Source organism: Buteo buteo, chromosome 9, assembly GCF_964188355.1.
Source record: "Buteo buteo chromosome 9, bButBut1.hap1.1, whole genome shotgun sequence".
NCBI lineage: Eukaryota > Metazoa > Chordata > Aves > Accipitriformes > Accipitridae > Buteo > Buteo buteo.
The window spans coordinates 21893110-21916682 of record NC_134179.1 but is presented as its reverse complement, the minus strand read 5'-3'; the positions used below and the strand labels follow the sequence as shown (position 1 = coordinate 21916682).

Genomic DNA, 23573 nt, shown 5'->3' with positions numbered 1-23573 from the left:
AGCATATTTCATCAAATCATTTTATAAATACTGGCATAATGCTGTGAAGCACTACATGACATTCGTATGACAAGGTACTGTCTTGCTATTAGGAGTTGCTCCTACTCCCATAAATCTTAACTTACACACAAAACCTTATAAAACACAAATTAGTCAATTAATAACCTACCTCTTGACACAAATTCAGCTGTTCTTCTGTTACAACAGTTTTCATCATGTGTACTACAGAATCTCGTTGCCCATCTTGTAGCATAGATCTTACATTTCAATAATAATTTTGTGATAAACAGCTAGCACAACAGAAGCACTATTTCATGACCATCACTGTCAGCTGCAAAACTCATTTTTTCAATTTAGCTTTTTATTCATCATAAACTACTCAATGACAACATATTTTCTCAGCAAGGGGAGCAAAATCTGTTCAAGACTGAGAATCCTATGGTCCCATTATTTGTCATGCCACCATTCTCCCAGGCTCTGTGACTTTCTTTAGAACCAGAATTGCCAGTAGTACAAAATCAGTAGAAAACCTCATATTCTTGTCAGAATGTATGTGTCACTTTGGATTCAAAGGTTATAATAGAGTATTTAGGGCCTATATATTGAAACTATTCACCTGACAGATGGAAAGGTGAATAGCTCTTTTGGTTAAAGCCAAAATTTGAAAAGGAAAAGTGTTATGTGTATTTATTGTAGTCATCCATGGAAAATGTAAGGCAAATAACCTCAGAAAGAAAAACTATAAATTCTCAAAACTTATTTTAATCTCTGTCAGTGTGTATTATGAACTGAAGCTGAAAGGATTTGCTTACTTAGAAATCTTTCTGACTAACTACAAAGCAATAAAGCTATGGTTTGATTTAGTGGGGAGCATAAAAAAAATTGGGCAAAATAATCCTGTGGACATTTATTACTAATACAACTCCTCAACCTAGCTAGCAGCACTTTATATGGTAGGTATTATAACTGACCTTTCAGGACAATAATGGCCTCTTAGCATTTCAGAATGCATTGAAGAGTGCTCCCTCCATGTACTATTGCACCATTCATGAAAAACTTTCTTTTTTAATGCTGTGGGAAAGTCAGCTTGAGTAACTTCACTAACACTTGTTTGTTAGAACATCTAAAAGCTTAATGCAGCAAGCTCTACGGGAGTTATGGCTGGCATAGATGTGCACTCTCGACCCTTAGCTAAGGAAAAAGGACATTCATTTTTCTTCAGGCTTTTGTCTGAGTGACATCGATGTGGAAAACTTTATTCTAAGACACGAACTGAGCCCTGGATGACATGTTACCAGTGCACATATAGTCACTCCTACCAGCAAGGAGAAAGCCAGGTGGAAAGCTACATAATATTAAGTACACTTGCCAATACTATATAAACAAAGTGGTCTTAAAAATGTTCACTGTGATGTCAAAATATTTACGACAGTTCTGTTTGTTTGTTTTCACTATTACTAATAATTATGTTTTCTAGGTATGTTTGCTATGAATCCTCACTGGTATGTTTATGTGTTGTTTGTTTTTTGGTTTTTCTTTCTGCTGTTTTTAAATCATTTCTTTATAAAGTAACTTCAAATCCAATAGTATTGCTTTGGTTAAAAAGAATACCAGAAGGACAAAGTACGCTTTGTTTCATTCTATAGATATCAGATTATTGCATTACCAGCAAATTGTGAAACTAAAGAAATGAAAGGAATTATGAAAATGTTCAGATTCAAGTCTATGAAGAGAACAAAAAAAAGAAATTAAAAAAACCAGTATTATAACTAACATCCAGTTACATGTGTAAAAATTAGCTTGGGCCTTTAATAAAAGAGAACAGATCTCATTCTTTATTTATATTAATTCCACAGTCTTATTTTCATGGTTTTAGTTGCATCTTTTTTAACAGTTTGTTACCACTTAGGTATCACTGAGCCAGCGAACTGGACTTAGGATTTTTTTTTTTTTTTTGAGAAAGAGAGGCATTTAATGCTTTGAATTCTGAGATGTTTACATTACTTCAAAACAGAATGATTCATGTGCAAGAAACACTAAAAACAAATATCCAGGATGACAGCTCTATGTTGCAGGCATGCTCATAATTAGTATATTATACTTTAAAGTTTTACAATCATAGATCAGTATTTTATATTTCAAAGTTTCACAATCAGTTAAAGACAACACAGAGTGCCGGGGGCTCTGGAGAGGGGGGGAACTGCCTTCCCCACCACCTCCAGAAATATGTTCCTGCCACCTCCCCCGTGCTGGCATTAAAACCTCACACACCAAGCCAAATTAGAAAATTGATCCAGCAGAAACCTAACCCCCCAAAAACAAGACACATAGTTTTCAGTATCAAGGTACTGATCTGGTTCGCTGCACAGCAGCACAAGTGCTAGTGCCAGAACAAGGGAGACAGGAATGTCTCCCTTCAGCCAGTCTGGGGAGGGCATGTGACAGGGGGAACAACAATCATGGAACTGCAGCATTTCAGTCTAAACAGACTTTGCTTCTGTTCACATTTCTCTCTTTAGACAAACATTTTTGAAGATGGACAAAACAGACTGGCATTTGTTGGTGAAAAGTCTCAGTTTGGATTAATTTTCACTTCTGTTAAATTACTTTTTGGTTTGGGGATGAAGAGAAGCTTTAAGCTTTAGCTTTACAGAAACTGTTTTGAAAGTCTCTTAGACATTTGAAGCACATAATTGTTAGTAAAGGAGAAAAAGAAAATATTAACTGAATACCTAAGCTAAATGTTTTCACATATACACAAATTTAACATATGAAGACCAACTGGCACTTAAATTTACTAATCTAGTTCTTGTATCCCAAGACTAAACAGTGTCATTCTCTTTACTCCTTTAACTATTCTGATAATTTGATATCAGAAATTATTCAATAGAAAGCTAGTTGTATTTTTTTTTTCCCACTGGAAAATGTATTTGATATTCCAGAGCAGAGAAAATATAACATGAAAACCAAATTTAACTTCAGCTCTCCTAACCTGATCCCTAGCTGCTCGGACAATTTCTCTGTACTCCTCCCAGCCTACCTGTCCTAGCTTCCACCATCTGTAGGCTTCCATTTTGTGTTTGAGTTTGTCCAGAAGCCTGTTGTTCATCCACACAGGCCTCGTGGTGTTTTTGCCTGACATCCACATTAGCTTTTTAGCTCAGGTAAGGAGCATGCTTTTGACATGAATCTCCCAAAAGTCCCAATTTAGCATGCCTTGGTTCACATCACTAATAGATCATGGAGCTCACAAACTGGATTCCCTTCTGTCCTGGTTTCAGCTGGGATAGAATTAACTGTCTTCCTAGTAGCTGGTACAGTGCTATGTTTTGAGTTCAGTATGTGAAGAATGCTGATAACACTGATGTTTTCAGTTGTTGCTCAGTAGTGTTTAGACTATAGTCAAGGATTTTTCAGCTTCTCATGCCCAGCCAGGGCACCTGACCCAAACTGGCCAACAGTGTATTCCATACCATGTGACGTCCCATCTAGTTTAGGAACTAGGAAGGGGGGGCAGGGTTTTTGGCCGCTCGGGGACGGGCTGGGTGTCGGTCGGCGGGTGGTGAGCAATTGCCCTGCGCATCATTTGTACATTTCAATCCTTTTATTACTACTGCTGTCATTTTGTTAGTGTTATCATTATCATTATTAGTTTCTTCTTTTCTGTTCTATTAAACTGTTCTTATCTCAACCCAGGAGTTTTACTTCTTTTCCTGATTTTCTCCCCCATCCCACTGGGTGGGGGGGAGTGAGTGAGCGGCTGCGTGGTGCTTAGTTGCTGGCTGGGGTTAAACCACGACACCTTCAGATAAGAACTAAGCCAGAAGGACATGTTTAGACATATGTGATTCATTTTAGCTGTTAATGGACATTCAGCCCATGGCCCAGAATAGAGCTAGTCTGAAGTAAATTTCCTGACAAGTGAACTGGGTCCTCAGCACCAAATAAACACAAGTCCTCTCGCAAGTCTGTCCCCCCTTTCTCTCTGTGACACGCTCTTTGCTAATGCAGGCAAAACTGAAGTATCAATATCCAGATTTTTTACTCAGTTGTTTTCAAATTTTACCCAAATCTTCAAATTATAGGTCACATTTCACATTATGTATAGTAGTCCTCAGTACAGCAGCAGATATATAAACACATTGTGCAACCCAAAATTCAAGCTTTAAAAATAATAATTGAAAAAGATCATGAATTATAAAGCACAGTAATGAAATAATCAATCACAGTCCATATTGTGCATGTGGTATCCATGACTCAGATGTGAAATATTACACAGAAATTTATTATAGGCTATTTCTGATGGTTGTAGCTGTCTTACCTATAATAGCAAAGAGTGAAGATGTACTTTCCATGGGACTCTCCCTTCCTAATGATCTTTTTTTCAATTTGGTGGCAACTGTGCACAGATTTTGTTTCCCTTCATTGATACAAGGGTTTTTTCCCCTCCCTTTTAAGCTCTTCCCACAGACTACCACACTGGGCTTTTATAAGATGAGTCTGAGTCCTATCCTGCTATTTTCCTGTCCCAGCCCGAATCTCTCCCATTCATCTTGTCACAGTTTCTTAGTTCTCTCATGTCTGTCTTTTGCCACAGAGCCACTTAGTTGTACAGTCTTGTGTAGAGAAAGCAAAAGCAATCACTCAGTTTTGCAATTCTCTTCCTCTTCCTAGCACTATCCTTATTGAGGATACGTGATACATGTTTGTGACTGTGAACACGCGCACTTGTGTGTGTGTATTTCTGCTCATGGGTATTAAAGTGACTCGAATAACAAAGGAATCATTCAAAACCAGATCAAAATCCTCCATTAAAATTATATTTGGACAACACAAAATTACAAAATAATGAATTTACCATTAGCAGAATATTGCTGTCTGCTTTTCGTAAATGCTTTTCAAAATGTTTCTGAGCAAGTCAAGCATTCTTCTCCTACTTCCAGTTATTCAGTTCTCTATATAGTTTCAGAAATGCCACTTCCTAAAGTAGAATATGTGCCACTCAAATAGTAAAGTCCATGAGTCCAAAAACTTACCTTCTAAAAAGTACTGAAATACACTTCAGGAGAAGTGGGACTGCAGTGATTCCTACATGGAGTCAGAACACGATTTTTTAGACTCCTTCCTCCCTTCCTACAGAAGGAGGGCAGAGGAGAGGATGAAAAGACAATGTGAAAGAGTTGGACACCATCAGAGCTTAAGAAACTTAAAACTGATGAACTGCAATTGCTTTATAGAGAAATCAGCTACATAGCTTAATCAGTTATTCTTGCTCGTGCACCTTATGAGATCTTACAAGGCCCTGAGGAGTGTCAACTACTTTCTTTTTCTTCAGAAATATATGCCTGGAAAGGATTACCTGGACACTGAACTGATCCTCCACAGTCTCAGTCAATTAAGATATACTTATTAAGTCCAGAATTTTCTTCCAGAACATTAACTCTGGGTCCATGCGAGTTCCACACATCTACAAGTCATGTAAAATATTCCAGCACCATTTAAACAAAAATATGAAGTGTATAGTAAAAAAATCCAAACCCACATAAATATGCTTCTGGCACAAGTATCTTAGCAATATCAAGGGTATGTCCTTGTTCCGCACAACAGCAGGGAATTTGTTAATAAAAGTGTCCTGATGTGTGCAGAAATCAGAAACAGATGGGCTGACCACCTCACCTCAAACTGCCAACTGGTTTTCACGTGTATTTGCCAATTTTCTTTAAAGATACCCTACTAGTCTTCCACATCACTGTGAAATTAAACCAACTGAGGATTTGGGATAGCATGAGTACAGGGAATATGTTCTGCCTGGAACATTTCTAAGCATTTCTGTTTTGCCAACTCCCTTCTCTGTACTTCTTGAAGAGAAGGCTTATTTTCTGTCCTGCTAAACATTGCACTCACTGGACTTGAATTACTTTTGTTGCACTTGAACTGCCCATCACTCTTAAGGCAAAATCCACAGACCCTACACAACCAGCAGGAGTAAGAGATGCGGAACTGCAGACAGCTTCTCTTAGTAATTTGCGAGTGCTTCACAGATGCAACAACCTAGCACACCAATGAACCTACCCTGCCAAACTCGGATCTGCAGTTTCACTTTCAGTAACCAGGTAGGGTAGCTCAACCTCTCATTTTAACCTCCATTTAAATTCATGTGAGCAACTCCTAAATAAATCTACACTCATATTTTGACCTTCTATGCACTTACTGGATGAAAAACACTATAAAAATAATTTCACATGTACAGCTACAAATGGTGTTCCATAATATTCTTATGAATTAGAAAAGATGGTGATTGTCAAAATGGCTAAAAAGTCTAGAGAAGTAATGCATTAAGAGCAAATTAGCAAAGACGCTCAGAACCAAATAATTCCTGTTTTCAACTCATATTTTTATAATAGGTGCGGTACAAATTTCAAACATCCTTTAATGAATTAGAAACCTAGCCTGCATTATAGATAAAAGCTCTTTATAAGTATTATGGTAAACCTCAACTGTTGGGAGAAAAGAAAAAAAATACTGGATTTTTTCCCAACCTGACTGATAATATTTTGGCTCCTTTTAAAGTTAGATAAATTTTACTTCTTCAGTTTATTAGTTATTGCTAACTAGTGCACCCCATTTTTATATGGCTACACTGCACTATAAAGTAAAATAAAAAATGTAGCTGCCCAAAAAGGCCAAGCATTATATAAATGAATAAATTGTAATTATTTTCCTGATTTTTTCATGAAATTAGGATTGCTAAAAGCTTTCCATGTACTATCATAATTGCCAGTAATAACATACAAACTAATGCATTCCTGCAATTTTCAGTCCATTACTTGTCGATTTGTCACTTGTTATTTCTATCTCACAAAAAGAAGTTGAGCATTTTTACACTTAAAGCAAGAATTTATCAACGCAAATACAGCAATTACTGAATCTCCTATAAGCCAAAGTTAAAGAATGGTATTTCTTTTAAGTGACCTCTCAAAGATTATCTGGTGACCTTCATCATTTAGAGTGACTACTACACATGACACTATCTGGAAGAGAAATTTCTTGTTTTACCAACTGCTTTAATAAAGCTTACAATGCTGTGTCTACTGAATAAGCAAACAAAAACTCCTAATACTCCCTAAAATCCAAACAACTTGTATTTCTTACTGAGCAGTCTAAAAGCTGTGCAAATGGCAACAGACTTTTTACTGCATTTTGAGGAACGAAACTGTTGTTCTCTTCATGTAAGGTGGTGAGTAAACAGCATGCATTCCTAACTACATGGGTTACTCAAATCATAAAGAGTGTGCCAGACAGCATTAGTGACACAGGGTCTTATCCCACCTCTCTGACATCCACAGAAACCTCAACACTGCTCCTATTCCAGCCAATACAACTGAATAGGCTTAAAAGAAGGTATCAGCTTTAGTACTGCAAAAGGACTGCCAAGCTTTCTTTGAACAATAAGCCAGAGAACATGGGAAAGAAACAGGCTCATACTTGAGCCTTGTCTCATTTTTAAAAAATGACAAAAAAAAAACCCCAAACCCACACAACACACAGTGCAGTATTCTCAGACCGCTGTCAACTGGCACACAAAGAAGCCTTTTATATACATTAGAATAACCCATACTTTTTCTTCAATATAATCACTGACCCCGTAGTTGCTAGCTTTTAGTACATTAGAAAACCAAAAACTTTCAGAAGTGCACAAATTTGCTAATTTCTTATGACAATCTAGATACTGACATAGCAGAAAAAAACAGAAGTTGTAAACCCGTAGTTTAGCAGAACTGGCCTAAACAGTTACACAAGTAAAATCACTTGGTTGATGAAAAACAAGGATGGTAATTTAGTTCTAATGCCTGAGAGCTACTCACATATTAACAGATCATAGCCAACAAGAGGCACAATTCCTTGCTGTAAAGGCAAACCAGTTAATAACTCTGAAAGTTTAAAAGACATTTAAAAAAACCCAAAACTTTTTAATGCACAGGAGCTTAAACTCAAACTTCAGTAAAAAGGTTTAGCTCTGCCAATTGAAAGAGAAATGCACATTGAATACTTTTGCATATGTAAGGTGAAAGACACAGATGGAGGATTGTTTCTGCCATTAACAATGAGGGTTCTAAAGCCAGAATGCTAATGATTCTTCCAGGATTCAAGGGCTCTTCCAGACTACTGCCCTCCAAGTACTTCAGTGTCACAGATACAAGGTAATTACAAGAATTTTTACCATCAGATCATTTGGATGACAGGTTTTTTACAAGAAATAAATGACAAAAGCCTAGAAATCCAAGTATTACTCTTCATTAAACCTTACTGAAGTTCTGAGTTCTAGACTAAGTTAAGACTAAGTTTGAGCTCTTAAAATTGTATGTATGAATGCACACAGATGTGTCAACGCCCTGCCTTTCATTTAATTTTATCTTCTGACAAACTATGCTTTATTGAAGCCTCCTTAGTTGATAATTAGCTATTGTCCTCTTTAAGTACAGCTAAATGAGAAAGAAGGGAGATAAGGACAGGAAGGTTCCAAGTGAAACTGATAAACCAATAATAATAAACTGAAATAGAAAACTGATCTCAGTGAAGAGATCACAGAGGAAGGGGGAGCTGGGAAGGGGAATATCTCTCCAGTGAGCCAGAGAAAGGGCCTTCTCTTTTTTCTTAACACCTGGAAAACACATTATGACACCATTTCCCACAACATTCTCCTAGAGAAACTTGCTGCTCATGGCTTGGACAGGTATATTCTTCACTGGGTAAAAAAACTGGCTGGATGACTGGGCCCAAAGAGTTGTGGTGAATGGAGTTAAATCCAGCTGGCAGCCAGTCACAAGTGGTGTTCCCCAGGGCTCAGTACTGGGGCCAGTTCTGTTTAGTATTTTTATTAATGATCTGGACGAGGGCATCAAGTGCACCCTCAGTAAGTTTGCAGACAACACCAAGTTGGGCAGGAGTGTTGATCTGTTCGAGGGTAGGGAGGCTCTACAGAGGGATCTGGACAGGCTGGATCGATGGGCCGAGGCCAATTGTATGAGGTTCAACAAGGTGAAGTGTTGGCTCCTGCACTTGGGTCACAACAGCCCCATGCAGCGCTACAGGCTTGGGGAAGAGTGGCTGGAAAGCTGCCTGGTGGAAAAGGACCTGGGGGTGCTGGTTGACAGCCGGCTGAATATGAGCCAGCAGTGTGCCCAGGTGGCCAAGAAGGCCAACGGCATCCTGGCCTGTGTCAGAAATAGTGTGGCCAGCAGGAGTAGGGAGGTGATTGTTCCCCTGTACTCGGCACTGGTGAGGCCGCACCTCGAGTGCTGTGTTCAGTTTTGGGCCCCTCACTACAGGAAAGACAGTGAGGTGTTGGAGCGTGTCCGGAGAAGGGCAACGAAGCTGGTGAAGGGTCTAGAGCACAAGTCTTATGAGGAGCGGCTGAGGGAACTGGGGTTGTTTATTCTGGAGAAAAGGAGGCTGAGGGGAGACCTTACCGCGCTCTACAACTGCCTGAAAGGAGGTTGTAGTGAGGTGGGGGTCGGTCTCTTCTCCCAAGTAACAAGTGACAGGACAAGGGGAAATGGCCTCAAGTTGCACCAGGGGAAGTTTAGATTGGATATTGGAAAAAATTTCTTCACTGAAAGGGTTGTCAGGCATTGGAACAGGCTGCCCGGGGAAGTGGTTGAGTCACCATCCCTGGAGGTATTTAAAATACATATAGATGTGGCATATCACAGGGACATGGTTTAGTGGTGGACTTGGCAGTGTCAGGTTTAAGGTTGGACTTGATGATCTTAAAGGTCTTTTACAACCTAAATGATTCTGATTCTATGATTTCTGGTCTGGTTCAAGTTGCGGACAAATATAGGCCAGCCACAGACCAGAGAAAATTTTAAGGGGAGGGGGGTAGGAAGAGAGGAATAATTTGTTACCTACTTAATTGAATACCAAAATGGCCAAGTTTAATAAAATAATGAATAAATTTGGTAGCAGTTAATTGTTCTGTATTTATCTTGGCATAATAAAAATAAAATTATTTTCCATCTACCCTCAAATCCTCTTGCTTATATACCTGGAATTTATGTAGCATTTTTGTAAGCATCAAATAACTGCATTCTGTATAGCTACATCTGTCAAGCAAGATTCCACTAACAAGAGGCAATTTATTTAAGGACGTTGTTAGCCAAACTCCTCCCTTTATGCAGGCTGTCCCTCAAAATAACCCATCAAATGCACATGTATGCCTAGCATAGCTGAACTCTTTTTAGTGCATTTAAGTATTTTTAGTATTTTTTGTGTGCATTTAAGTATATTGTACTATGTTACTGAAACAAGGAAGAACAGTATTCTGAACATAAACTTTTATTCATATTGATTTTCCCTGAAGCTATCTTATAATTGTCTTTAAAGAGCCAAACCAGAAGTTATTATGAAAAAAATACTGAAAATGTTATATCTAAAATAATTTTAAACATGACTTCATAAAAATAAATATGAAATAATTATTTTTAATTTGGTACATTATGTTACAATGAATGGTCATTCAGAATTATCTGTATAAATAACAAAGCTATAGGAGAAGCTGAATGTGTCTTCATAATATAAAAGCAATACAGAGCAAAGAGGAAAATAATCCAGGTGATCTATTGTGCAAGAAAGAAAGCCTTTGCAGAAACAAACAGAAGTCTACCTGCTGAAGGTCCAATGTAATGGTCACATAATGATATTCAATTCCATTCTGGATACTAGGGCTTTGCCACCAAGTGTTCTTGCCATCAATTGCGTTTGTTATCGGATGTCGTTCTGTTAGAACAGCAGAAATACATAAATATATATCAAAATTATTAGGAGATTTAAATGTTTTTAGATCTAAGACCTAGATTTTAATACAATTACAGAACTAATGAGGCAGCACTTAAAAAACAGGGAATTAATTTTTCTTTTACTCTTGGGGCACAGTCATGCTTATTATTACTGGAATGCACATCTAATATTAGTTGTTTAATTTTGGCTAGGATCACAAGAAGATGATTCAGAACACTTAAATGCACTTAGAGGCTCTCCTGATTCTACAGAAAATGTAGACATCTAAATCAAGTGAACACTTCCTGTAGTCTTCCCAAGTTTCAAGTACTATAAAATCACTAAATGTTGCAACAGAAACAACAAATCAGGAACCTGAGATATGCTGTGCAAGGAAAGCAGAATTAAAGTAATACTGGTATTTGCATTTCTAAGACATTTCTAAGCACACATGGAAATAATTCAGAAATCATTACAGAATTTATTTCTCAACTGGAAAATTATCTGACTCACAAACATGCATATAAAGATGGTTTGCTTGGTTATACTACATATCAAAGTCCAGGATGCGTTACTTTCCACGTCTACATTTACTCTGCTGCAGTGTCCCACGTGAATCCCAAATAACAGGGATAAGAATTTATTTACAGAATTGCATTCTTCCTAGATTTCAAGATATTCTAAGTTATTGAAATTTGCTTACACAGTATTTTAATGTTATTTAGACTGAGAAAAATTGCACTCAACATTTCCAGGTTACTTTTTGCAGTCAATTTGTGTTTCTCTCCTGTGCAAAATGGAGAATAACAAAAACTCAATTTTAAAAAGGTACAAAGATCTCTATTTTGAAGTCCCTGATTGCCTAGAGCAAGTCTGTACATTATGGGGAAAATAGCCCAAAGGAAATTCAAATGCAGAGGTTTTCCTCTATGCAAGTTCTGTCTGCAAGAACATAACAAGACAGGAGAAATCCTACCCTGCTGATTAAGGATGGCTTTCTAAACTGACAGGTTTTCTTGATATAAAACTGGAATATGCTTCATTACTAGCTAGTCCTAGAATTGCAAATAATTAATTCAGGAACTGATTAATTTACTGTTATTTTAATTATTACTTAAATCAAGCAGCCAGATTGATTGTCTTTGTGTCTCTGTTTTTTTGCTACATCAACCACCTGTGGAGGACAGGAGTCCTAGCTCATTAAGGAAAGCCAGAATGTCTGAACATATTTAAAGATACAATTAAAGTGCTTTGTGGGAGTGAAGGAAGGCATAAGCCCGCAAAATTGAAAATGCCAAAAATTTTATTTAAATATCAGATTATTCAGTGGCATTAATGGGCACCAACATTTGCAAGTTACAATAGCAGCGCTACAAGTGATGTTATTAGTAGCTTTATATTAAAGAGAAAAGCAAAACACACCTACATTTACATGTTGTCAGTTCCCACAGCTCTGATCATTTGCACAAACTTTGGCTTTAAATGAGTGCTAGCAAAAATCACCTGTAAATCAAACTCAGAGCTCCTCAGTGATTGTGACAGAAGCTGTCTAATTGGAAATTTTGATGTAAGTCTCTTCAGGTGAAATTGATATAAAGGTAAATCATGAGAAGGAGGGTTGGGAGATGAATCAACAATTAACTGTAATCACCATTATGAAAGTTTAATCACAATTAATTTGAAAACACTGATTAATTGCTGGCATGTTTTGCCTATTTAAAAGGTAAGGGACAATAATATAATATTTGTAAAAAGGACTGGATTGCAAATGTAGTTCAAGGACCAAGCTCCCTGATGGATGTCAAGGGGGACAACTTACAGAGTGAGCCCATCAAACTGTGCTCTTTAATTTGGGCTCACATGTGATTAACCAGGGAATTTGTGTTCATTTCCTACTACAGTAATTAAGGGGAGGCACTCCAGACTCGCACATTCCAGGGGGATCATTTAAAGTCTGGTTACATTACATGGTTCTCCTATTAATGAGCCATCTCTGTTTAAATAAGGCACTTCCTTCTGCCAAATGAACATTTAAAAACCTTAAAATGAGTCGTGGTTGGCAACAAAAGACCAGACATTATGAAGCTGGGCAGATTCAAGTTTTTAAGAGGGTAGGAGTGAGGGGAAACACCGATATAAATCATTCAGATGGGGTTTATATGTATATACACACATATGTATGTCTGTGTATATACATGTATATTAGTGTACACTATCTGATATCATAGGTGGGACATGGGAACAAAGCAATCCAGCTTTGTTTTAGGTTTGGTTTTTTAATTAAACAAACTTGATGTAGGAAAAAAACTTTTATGATGTGCATGCATCTCTAAATATCCATCTATAAAGACGGGAAAGAATCTATTGCACAGTGTTTCTGCCTGTTGGAATGGTTCCAAAACCCCCTGAAATCTTCTGTGAGTGAGACACACTACTACTATAGTATAACATATTTGAATGCTATACTGCTACAAAATCATATGACCTTTCCTCAGAAGGCAGCATTTACTGCGATTAAAGAAGATGTCGAAACTTGGAAAACTACCATGGGGAAAAAAAAAAGGTTGCAACTGTGTTCAGACAAATGAAGTAGTCTATACTGGGGCAATTATAATTAGCTTCGCAAATGCAAGATGGGGAGTAAATGGATAGGTAGCTATTTAGCAGTAAAGCATCTGAGGATTACAATGGACAACTAGCTATATATCTCTCAGTGGTGTCACACCATTAAAATGGGGAAATATCTAAGTAAAACATGTAAACATTCTGTTCATTCTGAAGCAAACCTGCATCTCTATGCAGTGCTGGTAAGAGCTCAGGTGAATTTTCATAAAGATGAAAACCTCTAGAGAGAATTCAGAGAACTGCAGTTCGCACAGTTAGAGTCCTAGAAAATACAACCTATGAGGAGAATGAAAGAAAAGACATAGCTTAATGTAGAAACTAGATAGAGCAATACCATCAACCCTCAATTAAAATATTTCTGTAAAGTAAAAGGGAATAATCCATTCCTTGTATTGACTAAAGTTAGCAAAAAGGTAACACGAATTTCTGCAAGAAGATGCATATTAGCTATTAGGAAAAGACTTTGCAACGAGTAAAATAACTCTAGGAAGCGTGGCCCTGGAAGGAAGTTTCTAAGGAGAAGCTAAACAAGCTATAGATAGCTCATCCTGTCTAGAACTAGCAGACAGATTAAATGTCATCTATTTTTTTTTTTTTCCTGTGGTTTTAAGTATGTGCTTTGTCATGAGGTGAAAATATATCAGAGCTAGGTTTCAGAAGGAAACAACTGGAAAAAAAGAAAAATTGTCTCCATGCTTCTGTGGCTGTGCTTCTTCCAACATTTTATCTATTCCATTAAAAGCGGTCTTAAGTGTTTCTACACCCTACACCCTCTACTATCTACAGTGCCAATATACTCACAAAAATATAACATTAAAGCTATTTATGACTTTCACTGCAAGGTCACATGAAATTGAACTTGTATGACTTGACTAAGAAATTTTCTTAGTTCTAATCCTCCCAACTATTAGAAATATGCATCTCTGAAGCAGTTGATAACAAATTTATACTGGAAAACTGATTTTGCTTCCAGGTAGTCTTTAAGAAAGCAGTGTTAGCAAAGATCAATGTTAATATGAAAAACTAAGCAATTAAACCAAGCAATGCTCCATTATCTTATCTTCTTTTTGCTGGCTCAATGAAACTGAATTAACATCAAACGAAGAAGAAAAATATCCCAGAACACAATAAAATAAAACCAGAGTTGGCCCTAACCTGAAATTTCAGATGTTGCTTAGATTGGCCAAAATTTTCCAATTCCACAGGTAATAATGCAGGTAAAAGTCATCTGGTTTTCATTCACATTTAGTATATATTAAGAGAATTCAACAACAGCTGTAGATACTTAATTTTCCTAAATCTGAATTTAGGTGTTCTGCTTTTAAGTATCTGAATTAGAAAGTTCAGTCTGAGGAGTATACATAACAGATACAGATTTTGAAATACCAATGCAAGAGATGGGTAACCTCATTTAAAAAGAAAGAGACAGACATTTCACAGCAATCAGGCCGGTGACCTACAGTTTTGTTTGCTGAGTGTCTACAACCTTTGGAAAAAAAATATTTTTAAAGGAACAAAATGAAAATGGCATACGTACGATGCGGAACCCTGCTCCTTTGATCACAAATACGGCACTGAGGGTTCCTTGCAGGCTGTCCAGGTACATGTTCAACAAGTTTGCAGTACATTTCCCGACCCTTTTCTCCACAGGTAGCATTGGTTGTGATGAGAGCATTAGTAGCCAGGTTCAGGACTGCGGGAAACAACCCTGTCAACAAAATAAAATCAAATCATAAACAAAAGCAACAGAGGCAAAAGCAAGGTCAATTTAGCAGGACAATCATAAATGAACATAACACCTGCTACAGCATTAAAGCAAAGGGCTTAGTTTTCAACAACTATGGAAGTAACAAAGCACATAAAAGCACCAACAACTTTGGTTTTGAATCCAGAATTTAGACATCAGAATAAAGCCATTATACTGATGGTTTCCTCCTCATTCCCTTCTAAAACTCAATTTGGTACCTTCTGGTTGTATCTTGAACAACAGCAGGACACCAAAGGAGAAAGTATAGTATGGAAACATACAAAGCACCATAAAATATTTTTTTTTTCATCATCAAACCTTGTGTTCCTACCCAATTGGACATTAAAACACTGTACACAAATTACCTATGAAAACTCTCTTATTCTTCTTTTCTGCTTACATCTCCATGGGAAAACTTTTCCTTCACAGACTGCATGACTTGTATTATACTATATTACTGTTCTGCTTAGGACCTCATAGTCACCCTTGTCATCAGAGAAGCTGAGTAATTCATGCAGCAACACGAATAGCATCTGCCAGGTGTGGTTTCCCTTTCCTCAAGAAGAGGATAATATATACAACATTATATCTTTTATGGCAATATCGTTGTTTTTTTCAGGTGCACATGCTGAGTTATGTATTATAATTCTCATTCAGCACAGCACTTAAGCACATGTCTGAGTGCTCTGCAGAACGGAGTTCTATGTAGCAGTAAACTATAAAGATTATAAACCATATGAAGAACAATCATTAAGGTGGGTTACGCTCCTTCCCACTAAATACTGATCAAAACCTTTGAGCCGTGATAAAATTGATCCACAGAGACAAACTGATATGGCATGTTGAATGTATACGTTAGGCCCTCACATTAAATCAATCACTTCTACATCTTCAAAGGCGTAATTTGCCATGGCTGCAGATTAAAACAAAACAACACCGAAAAAATCTGCAGTATGGATTGGGATCATCTTCAGATTTATTTGACGACAATTTCCACTGGGCCTAAACCCACTCTTCTGCAATTCATCCAGCTTCTAACCCTATTGTACTATTATAGCCTTAAAATAAGGCTTTAATCAAAACTGAATTTGCAATTATTGTAGACTCATAAAGCTGCCTTTATAATGACATTCCTTTTCCTCCTCCACAGATGGACAACACTATTCAACTGACTCCTTTCAGTCCTTTAACTCCAGTCTCCTGCTTGTCTCTGCAATTAACCTGTATGCCATTTAATTACCAAGCTTGGCTGGTCATGGTACAGCTGTCCTCTGACATTGTGGGTTAGTGACTCTCATGCTCACTTTAAAACCATGTTAAACATACTGCTTGAACAAGGGAACCAATTAGTTACTAACCTGTCCCATTTGTATAGTCAATAAATAGTTGAGATTTTATTGATTGTGTAGCTTGCTTCTTCTGTATAGATTACAACTCATTTTCATCACATCTTAAAATCAATACAGTTGTTCTTGTATTTTTATTCAATGCATTCAATGATATTTGCTGCCTTCTACAATGGGGGCACATGGTAAAAATCTGTGTAAGCATTAGCAGAGTAGATGAATTAATAGCTGTGGAACTTCCTAGGTTGACTTACAGCCTCATTATTCTCTTTTTAAGCTGTATGAAGTTAATAGTGTAAAAGCCAGTAATCATTTAGTCTTAACACATAGTCTGGCATTTGGTTTGGAGTTAAGTATTTTATTCCCTCAAAAGTGAACCTCATAAAAAGGACTGAATAATCCTACATGCAAGCAATTGCAGTACATGGCATCAGGAGAATAAATCCTTTAAAAAACAGTGGAACAGCTGAAAAAGAGCAGCCCAAAAGCCCCCAGATTCACACAGCTATAAAAATATCACGTTACATGTCTATACACAAATCATACCATTGTTCTAAGTTTTAACTCAAATTTTAAATGTAAGAGACATAAGTAAATGAAGAGTATGTAAGGAACTCATCAATTACAACACAATTTCACTCTCAGGTAACCTCTTTTATGTACAGAGCAGCTTAGGATTAAACTACCAAAACAGCCTTGCCCATAATCAGTACAAACACAGGCACCAAAACAAGTATTGGGTGTTCCACTGTCAAGAGACCATGTCAAGATCCCAGCACCTCACAGAGAAGTGCATCACACTGCACTCCCCACAGGCTCACAGGAGTGGTTCTGACAGGCAGAGAGCAAAAGATGCACAAAGTGCTCCTACACTGCACCCAGCACTTCAAGTTTGGTATTGATGAACTCCCCAGTCCTGGTATTTTAACAAGTTAAAATTACAATTAACAAATACATATTTGAACTTCTTTTGAATAATCTTTGTTTGCGAGGAGCAGGCAGTTGGGCTTAATGGTCCTTATGGGTCCAAGTTCCAACTTGAGATACTCTACAATTCTATGATACTGCTTTGTACAGCCCAAAATAAGGCTTTGCTTTTTAAGAACATTTGACATGCAAGCTCCATGGAACAGAGGAAGCAGTACTATTCATACTGCTTTCTAGCAATTAGTATATATATAATACTTTCACAACATAGGCACAAGATTCTAGCAATACAGAAGATGAAACCATTGTCTTGAATCCTTTAGTTAGGCCCTTTGAATATGAAATAAAAATGTGAATGTTCATGATGCTAGTGTACACTGTTTATCCTTTCTAACATTCACATCTATCCAATCATAAATCCCCAGGAAAAAGACTAGAAAGCTCGATACACCACAGTTCATTTTTTTAGAGAATTTTGCCTTATTTTTCATGATGATAATTATACAGAAGGAATATTTAAAAATTGGTGTACTAGTTTTGTGCATCTTAAAATTCAATTTCTCACTAAATTATATAGTTTATTTAGTTATCAATCCCACCTTGAATTCTATGGGCATCCTCCTATCAAATACTTCCAAAAACATAATCTACTATAATTACAGAGAGTTCTTCTCTCATTATTGCCAAATACCTTTAGTAATCATTTGCTCCAGTGCAAAGAATTGGTAAAATGCCTCTGAGTCAGAAACGCATTATCTCTATTTTGTGTAGCTCAAGTGCAAGCAGAGAAATTCTACTCCCTTCAACTGCTAGCTACATCAATCTTTTCCCTTGTGTCACTAGCAAAAAACAGATTAGCATTCATTTCTACCTGTAAAAACCACCAAAATTCTAGCAATTGCCTGGAGGAAATAGATAGAAAAGATTGGCTTATAATTAGGCAGTGGTTTTAGCAGCTTGAGTTCAATTTCTGGTTTTCAACAGATTTGTGTTGCGTGAAAAAAAGTCTCAGATTCTCACCTATGAAATGGGCATGGTCATCTGTCTGCTTTCCATTTTGGTTTTTAAGCATGGAACATATTCCATGGAGCTTCTAGAGTATGGAAGCCCGATAGACAGTTTACTGTTGACAGGTGATTAAACTATGAAAGGAAAGTAACACAGAAACTAATCAAATTCTTTAAAGTGGTGTACCATGCAAGGGTAATCAAGCAAGATGCTCAACCCTCTACAGAATTAGTGATGAAAGTTTAGCACATATTGTCAACAAAAACAGTTTTAGAAAAAAACTGGTAAAAATGAAAAGCAGAGAATCAGCAGGAATAGCTGATTTTTGCCTACAAACGCCAATGTACTCAAGTTTTACACTGCCACTGTTCTAGTTAAAAGGAGGGTGTTGTACCGAAGTGGTAACTAAATTATCATTTTTTTTAAATGGTTCCTGGATCAAAGCAGATCTGAATATCTTAAAGACAAAAATAGTGGATGCTTGGGATCAGTGGTTTTTTACAGAGGCCTTACAAGTCAACCCTTATCAATACTAACGTTCTTTGCAGACATTGGCAAGCATATAGGTATAAGTGATTCACTGAGTTCAACATATTTACATTAACAAAGAGATTTTGACAAGATTCCACAAAGGCCATTAAAGGAACTACATTATCATGACATATGAGGGAATGACCTCTTATGAGATAACAACAAAAAAAACAAAAATGGGGAGTAACACAGGAAAACAACAGCAATCTTTGCTGTTTTGTTCAACAGTTACATAAGTAACTTCGGAAAGAGGATAGAAAGTAAGGTGACAGTTTATTGATGATAGAAATTATTCAGGATAATCAGAATAAGACCACAAAGAGTGGTAGAAAAATTTTACAGTATGGTGTGTCTAGGCAATAAAATGGCAGATGAAATTGAGGAATGGAAATTAATACACAGGGGAAAAATACGATAGGCTCTGCATGAGCTATTATCACCGCTGAAAGAGTTATTATGGATATTTCAATGAAAATATTAGCTCAAGGAATAGAAACAAAATGTCATTATCACATAAATCCATCCATAATGACAACTCAAATACTGTACAATATTCCTTATCCCTCATCTTCAAAAAGACATGGTAGAACTAAAAAAGATAAAGAAAAGTGTGACCAGATCACAGCTGTGGAACGTCTGAATGTGGACATTAACAGGCTACTGGGTAAAGAATTGATTGGGAGATGTATAAAATAAAATAACTGTATATAAAGTCATACATGGGTTTAGTAAGTGAACATTTGGAAATGAACGTGGTAAGTTTAGTTACCCTTCTACTACAAATTGGGCATGCTGAGTCAATTTACCACACAAGTTTTCTTCACTGATTGGGATTTTTTGTCTGTTTATAAATGGAACTGCTTTTCAGTATGATAGAAATTAAATTCTAGAATACATTAATAAATTCTATAATAAAATGTTTTCATTCCAAAAGCAGGAATGGATTAAAAACCAATTAGATTAATACATAGAACAAGGGTTCATCTGGAGCTGTTAAACATGAAAGGCTTGGTGTTCAATTGTCAGTTCAGAATATCCCTAAATCACTGGCTGTTGCAGGGTTTTGTCCAGGGAGGCATCACTGTACTCTTTCTCTTCTTTCACATTTTTCCTTGTTATTGCCTCTAATACATACTGTAGTTGTTTCTTAGTAAAGCTAGTAGCACATATAGACCAACAACACAGCAGGTCCACCCAAAATGGAATAGAAACTGTAACCTTAATTTTGTGTGGGTGTTACTAATGAAACCATAATATTTTTGCCAACATTCATTTTTTCACCAACCATTGTCCTCTGTACTACTTCCCATCATTACCTTGCATCCACAGAGGTCTCATTAATGGCTACTTATTCTGTAGATCCTCAGAACATCCTCTGAGATTGGTGATTTCCTTGCAGTTTTCTCCAAAGCAGTATTACCTAATTCATTTTATGTTTTCCTCATCTCATGGCATAAAGAAAATAACAGCCAGCTTCACATGTTTTCTGTTATGTACTTTTCACGTTTCCTCACCAACCTCCAGCTCATATAAGCTCAGTAAGTATCAGTGGAATAAAACCCACCAATCTGATGCCTGGCACCCTGCCCTATTTTGTCATGCCCTATTACCTACTTCTCTGCCAAACTGACAGATTTTCCACATGCTTTATTGCAATAGTTGAGATCAGCAGAAGCACGAGCTACACAAGTAGCAGGTACAAGATATTTTCATAAAGCCTGCCAGCTGTTGAATTCAATCGCATTCTCACTCTCACTCTCCTCCCAAATAGCGCTATTTGATTGACCTTCAGAGCACACTGCAAGACCTAGTTGATTTCCCTAGCTGAGAGAGGATGGAGGGATTCTAGTTAGAAATCAAAGATATTAACTATATTTCCAGCTGCCAAATGGTGATTACAGGTTCATTATGAAGTGGGGATAGTCACTGGGATAACCTATTTTTGAAATATGTCAAGGAGCAGCTACAGCAAAGGAGGGGTGCTGAAAATAGATATGAATGTAAACAAGATAATTACCTTGTACATTAGTCTTCCTACTATTTACCAGGTCTTTTTCTTTCCTTCCCTTCACATAACCCATGGAGAACTGCAAATACTGTTTCAACCACATCAGCATCCTGCATCTACAGAGCAACTGGTGGGATACGTCTCACTAGAAGGGCACTCCAGCATTATAATGGAAGCAGGAATCACAAGCAAAGAACCAAGACCAAGATTATAACCTCTGTTAGGCTTCTGCTACAGCATGGAGGAAGCAGCAGCCACCTAGAGTGAGAAACAAGGAACCACCAATTAGCAATAGGAGATGGAAGACAGCAGCAGAGATCCTTGCATGGAAATGAAGGAAGGAACTGTCTAACTGAGTGGGGGAGACTGGGAAACAGAGAAGAAAATTGGAAGGAGAAAGACCACTGCAAAGATACTGACAGAAGGCTCTGTGACCTTTCTTCTTGACAGATAATGGTTGGCAGATGAAATTTTGCATTTGCTATTATTTAATATCTAGATTGTGATTACAGAGGGATAAGATCAGTGCCCCATTTTACTGAGGGTAAAATTAATATAAATAATTGCAGTCCCTGCACATATAAGCAAAATTTTAACTAAAAAAAAAAAAATCATTATTGTTTTTTAATAGTATTTTTAAAAAACTTCTAAGATAGAAGATAAACTTTGGGTTACCAACTCTGGGATTCTTTGTGTCTTACTAAAGCATTAGAACTAAGAAGATGTTTTTCTCCTTCAAAGAAAGCTCTGTTAAGACCTGCATATTCCTCTTCTCTCTTCTAAACAGACCAGTATTTGACATGGTATATTTCCTTCAATCTTCTTAAAATATCCCTAGTCTCTTCAAAGAAGCAAATAAAACAGCCTGCCTAAATATGTCTAACTTTTCAAGCCAATCTTCCTAGTCTACAGAGTACTTTGAAATGTTCATGCAGTCAAGCAGAGCTGTTTGCCACTGAATTCGTACTAAAAAGACAAAAGAGAATATGTCAATTTCAGATGTTCTAAGAAGTGTCACTGGAAAAAGAGAGACTTGTCTGCTGCAGCACAGAGCTATGCTAGGCTGTGGGAACACAGTGGGGAGAAAAAACTGGGACAAAACAAAACAAAATGTTGCAGCACAGAATAGCTTCCAGCTGTGCACCACAGGGAATAACTTAATGCACTCTATCCACAATGTAGATTAAGAGTTTTATACAACTAGAAAATAAGCCCAATTTGAAGAAATAGCCGTCCAGACACAACAGAGCTTGCAGACTGAAACAAAAATTGACACTAAGCCCATTTGTCGAGAGGAAAACAAAATCAGAAAACATGTCAGTTGCCTTAAACCACTGTGCATTATAATACTGTTCGGTAGTCATCCTTTTTTCCTTCCAAAGGAAGTGGAAAGGTGGTTTTCAATGTTTGGTGGTAGAGGTGGCTTACTTTTACCTTCAGGTAGTTTTCTCTCTTCATACTGAGTAATGTTACATACATCCTCCTGCATATTTAACTTCAACACAAAAGACATAGTATAAAAACTTAGCCTGAAGAAGCTTGATAGCAAAGCTAACTATAATCCTTACCAAGTAACAGATGCATCTGAAAAAGGGTGTATTGATTATCTAGTAATATTACCTTGCGTCTCCACAGCTTACAGCACACAAAATCTATAGGGAATTTGCTGATTTTAATAGCAAAACACAATCGGTTTTACAGATTGGGAGACTGAGTGAAAAAATTGCTATTGGCTTACCCCAATATTATATTGTATAAAATATATAAGCATTTGCCTAGCTTTGTAATCAATTTCCTTTTTCTAGAGCTGTCACAGAAGGTTGTTTTGCAAAGCAGAAGAGGAAAAATATAGGTGAAGATGAAATACTGTCTCCTTAACATCCATGGCAGAACTCCCACTGAATTAAAAATCCAAAGCACAAAGATTTAATGGACATCTCATTTTCAGAGGTATTTACATGCCTCTGACATGAGTCAGGCACCCACTGATTTTCAAGTATACGTCTGTATTCTGGCACCAACTTTAAAGTGCAAAATCCTAGTTGTACAAATACCTTATCCATAGAAAGAGTGCACTATGCATGAAGAAGCAAGCAGCACTTTTTACAGTTATTTCCTTGTATTTATTAGCCACATGACCTTCATTAAAACCTTTGCAATGCAGTAGTATGGTCCTGGTCAGCCAAGCAGGCCTAACAAGAAAAAGTAAAAGGACCTCTGGGAGACAACACTGATCTACTGCAAACAGGAATTCTCCCAAATCATGTATCTTCTGTTCTTCAATAGCACACATCCATTTACAACTTTCCCAAATTGCATGATATAGCTAAAAAGGTCCATTTTTGTGCAGTTCCCATGTCTGAATATCCGTGTCTCCATACTCAGAAGACACTGTAGGTTTGGTTCCCCCCACTAATGCACTTCCCTCAGTTGCAAAGAGAGGGTGAGAGAGACACCTGTATTTGTCTACCCCAGTTCCATCCCACTGAAGGAGAGAAAAAAAAAAAAGGATTATGACACTGAATAAAAGTGTAAAAAAAATGAAATCAGAATTTCTCAAAGTTAGAATAAAGCCTGGGAAAACTGGAGCCTCCAGATGCAA

At 37.1% G+C, this 23573-nt stretch overlaps 1 protein-coding gene across 9 annotated transcripts in view; it reads right to left on the bottom strand.

The window, feature by feature from the left end:
* The window catches only part of LAMA2 (laminin subunit alpha 2), a 375334-nt gene that overhangs the window by 267418 nt on the left and 84343 nt on the right, over nucleotides 1-23573 (bottom strand). For 8 of the 9 annotated variants that reach the window (XM_075035675.1, XM_075035668.1, XM_075035670.1 and 5 more), the window contains exons 2-3: nucleotides 14942-15112; nucleotides 10667-10779 (exon numbers count right to left, since the gene is read on the bottom strand). In XM_075035675.1, coding sequence (XP_074891776.1) covers nucleotides 10667-10779; nucleotides 14942-15112 — 284 coding nt within the window. Of the gene's footprint in view, nucleotides 1-10666; nucleotides 10780-14941; nucleotides 15113-23573 lie in introns of those variants that run through there. The other variant, XM_075035673.1, reaches the window with a different exon arrangement.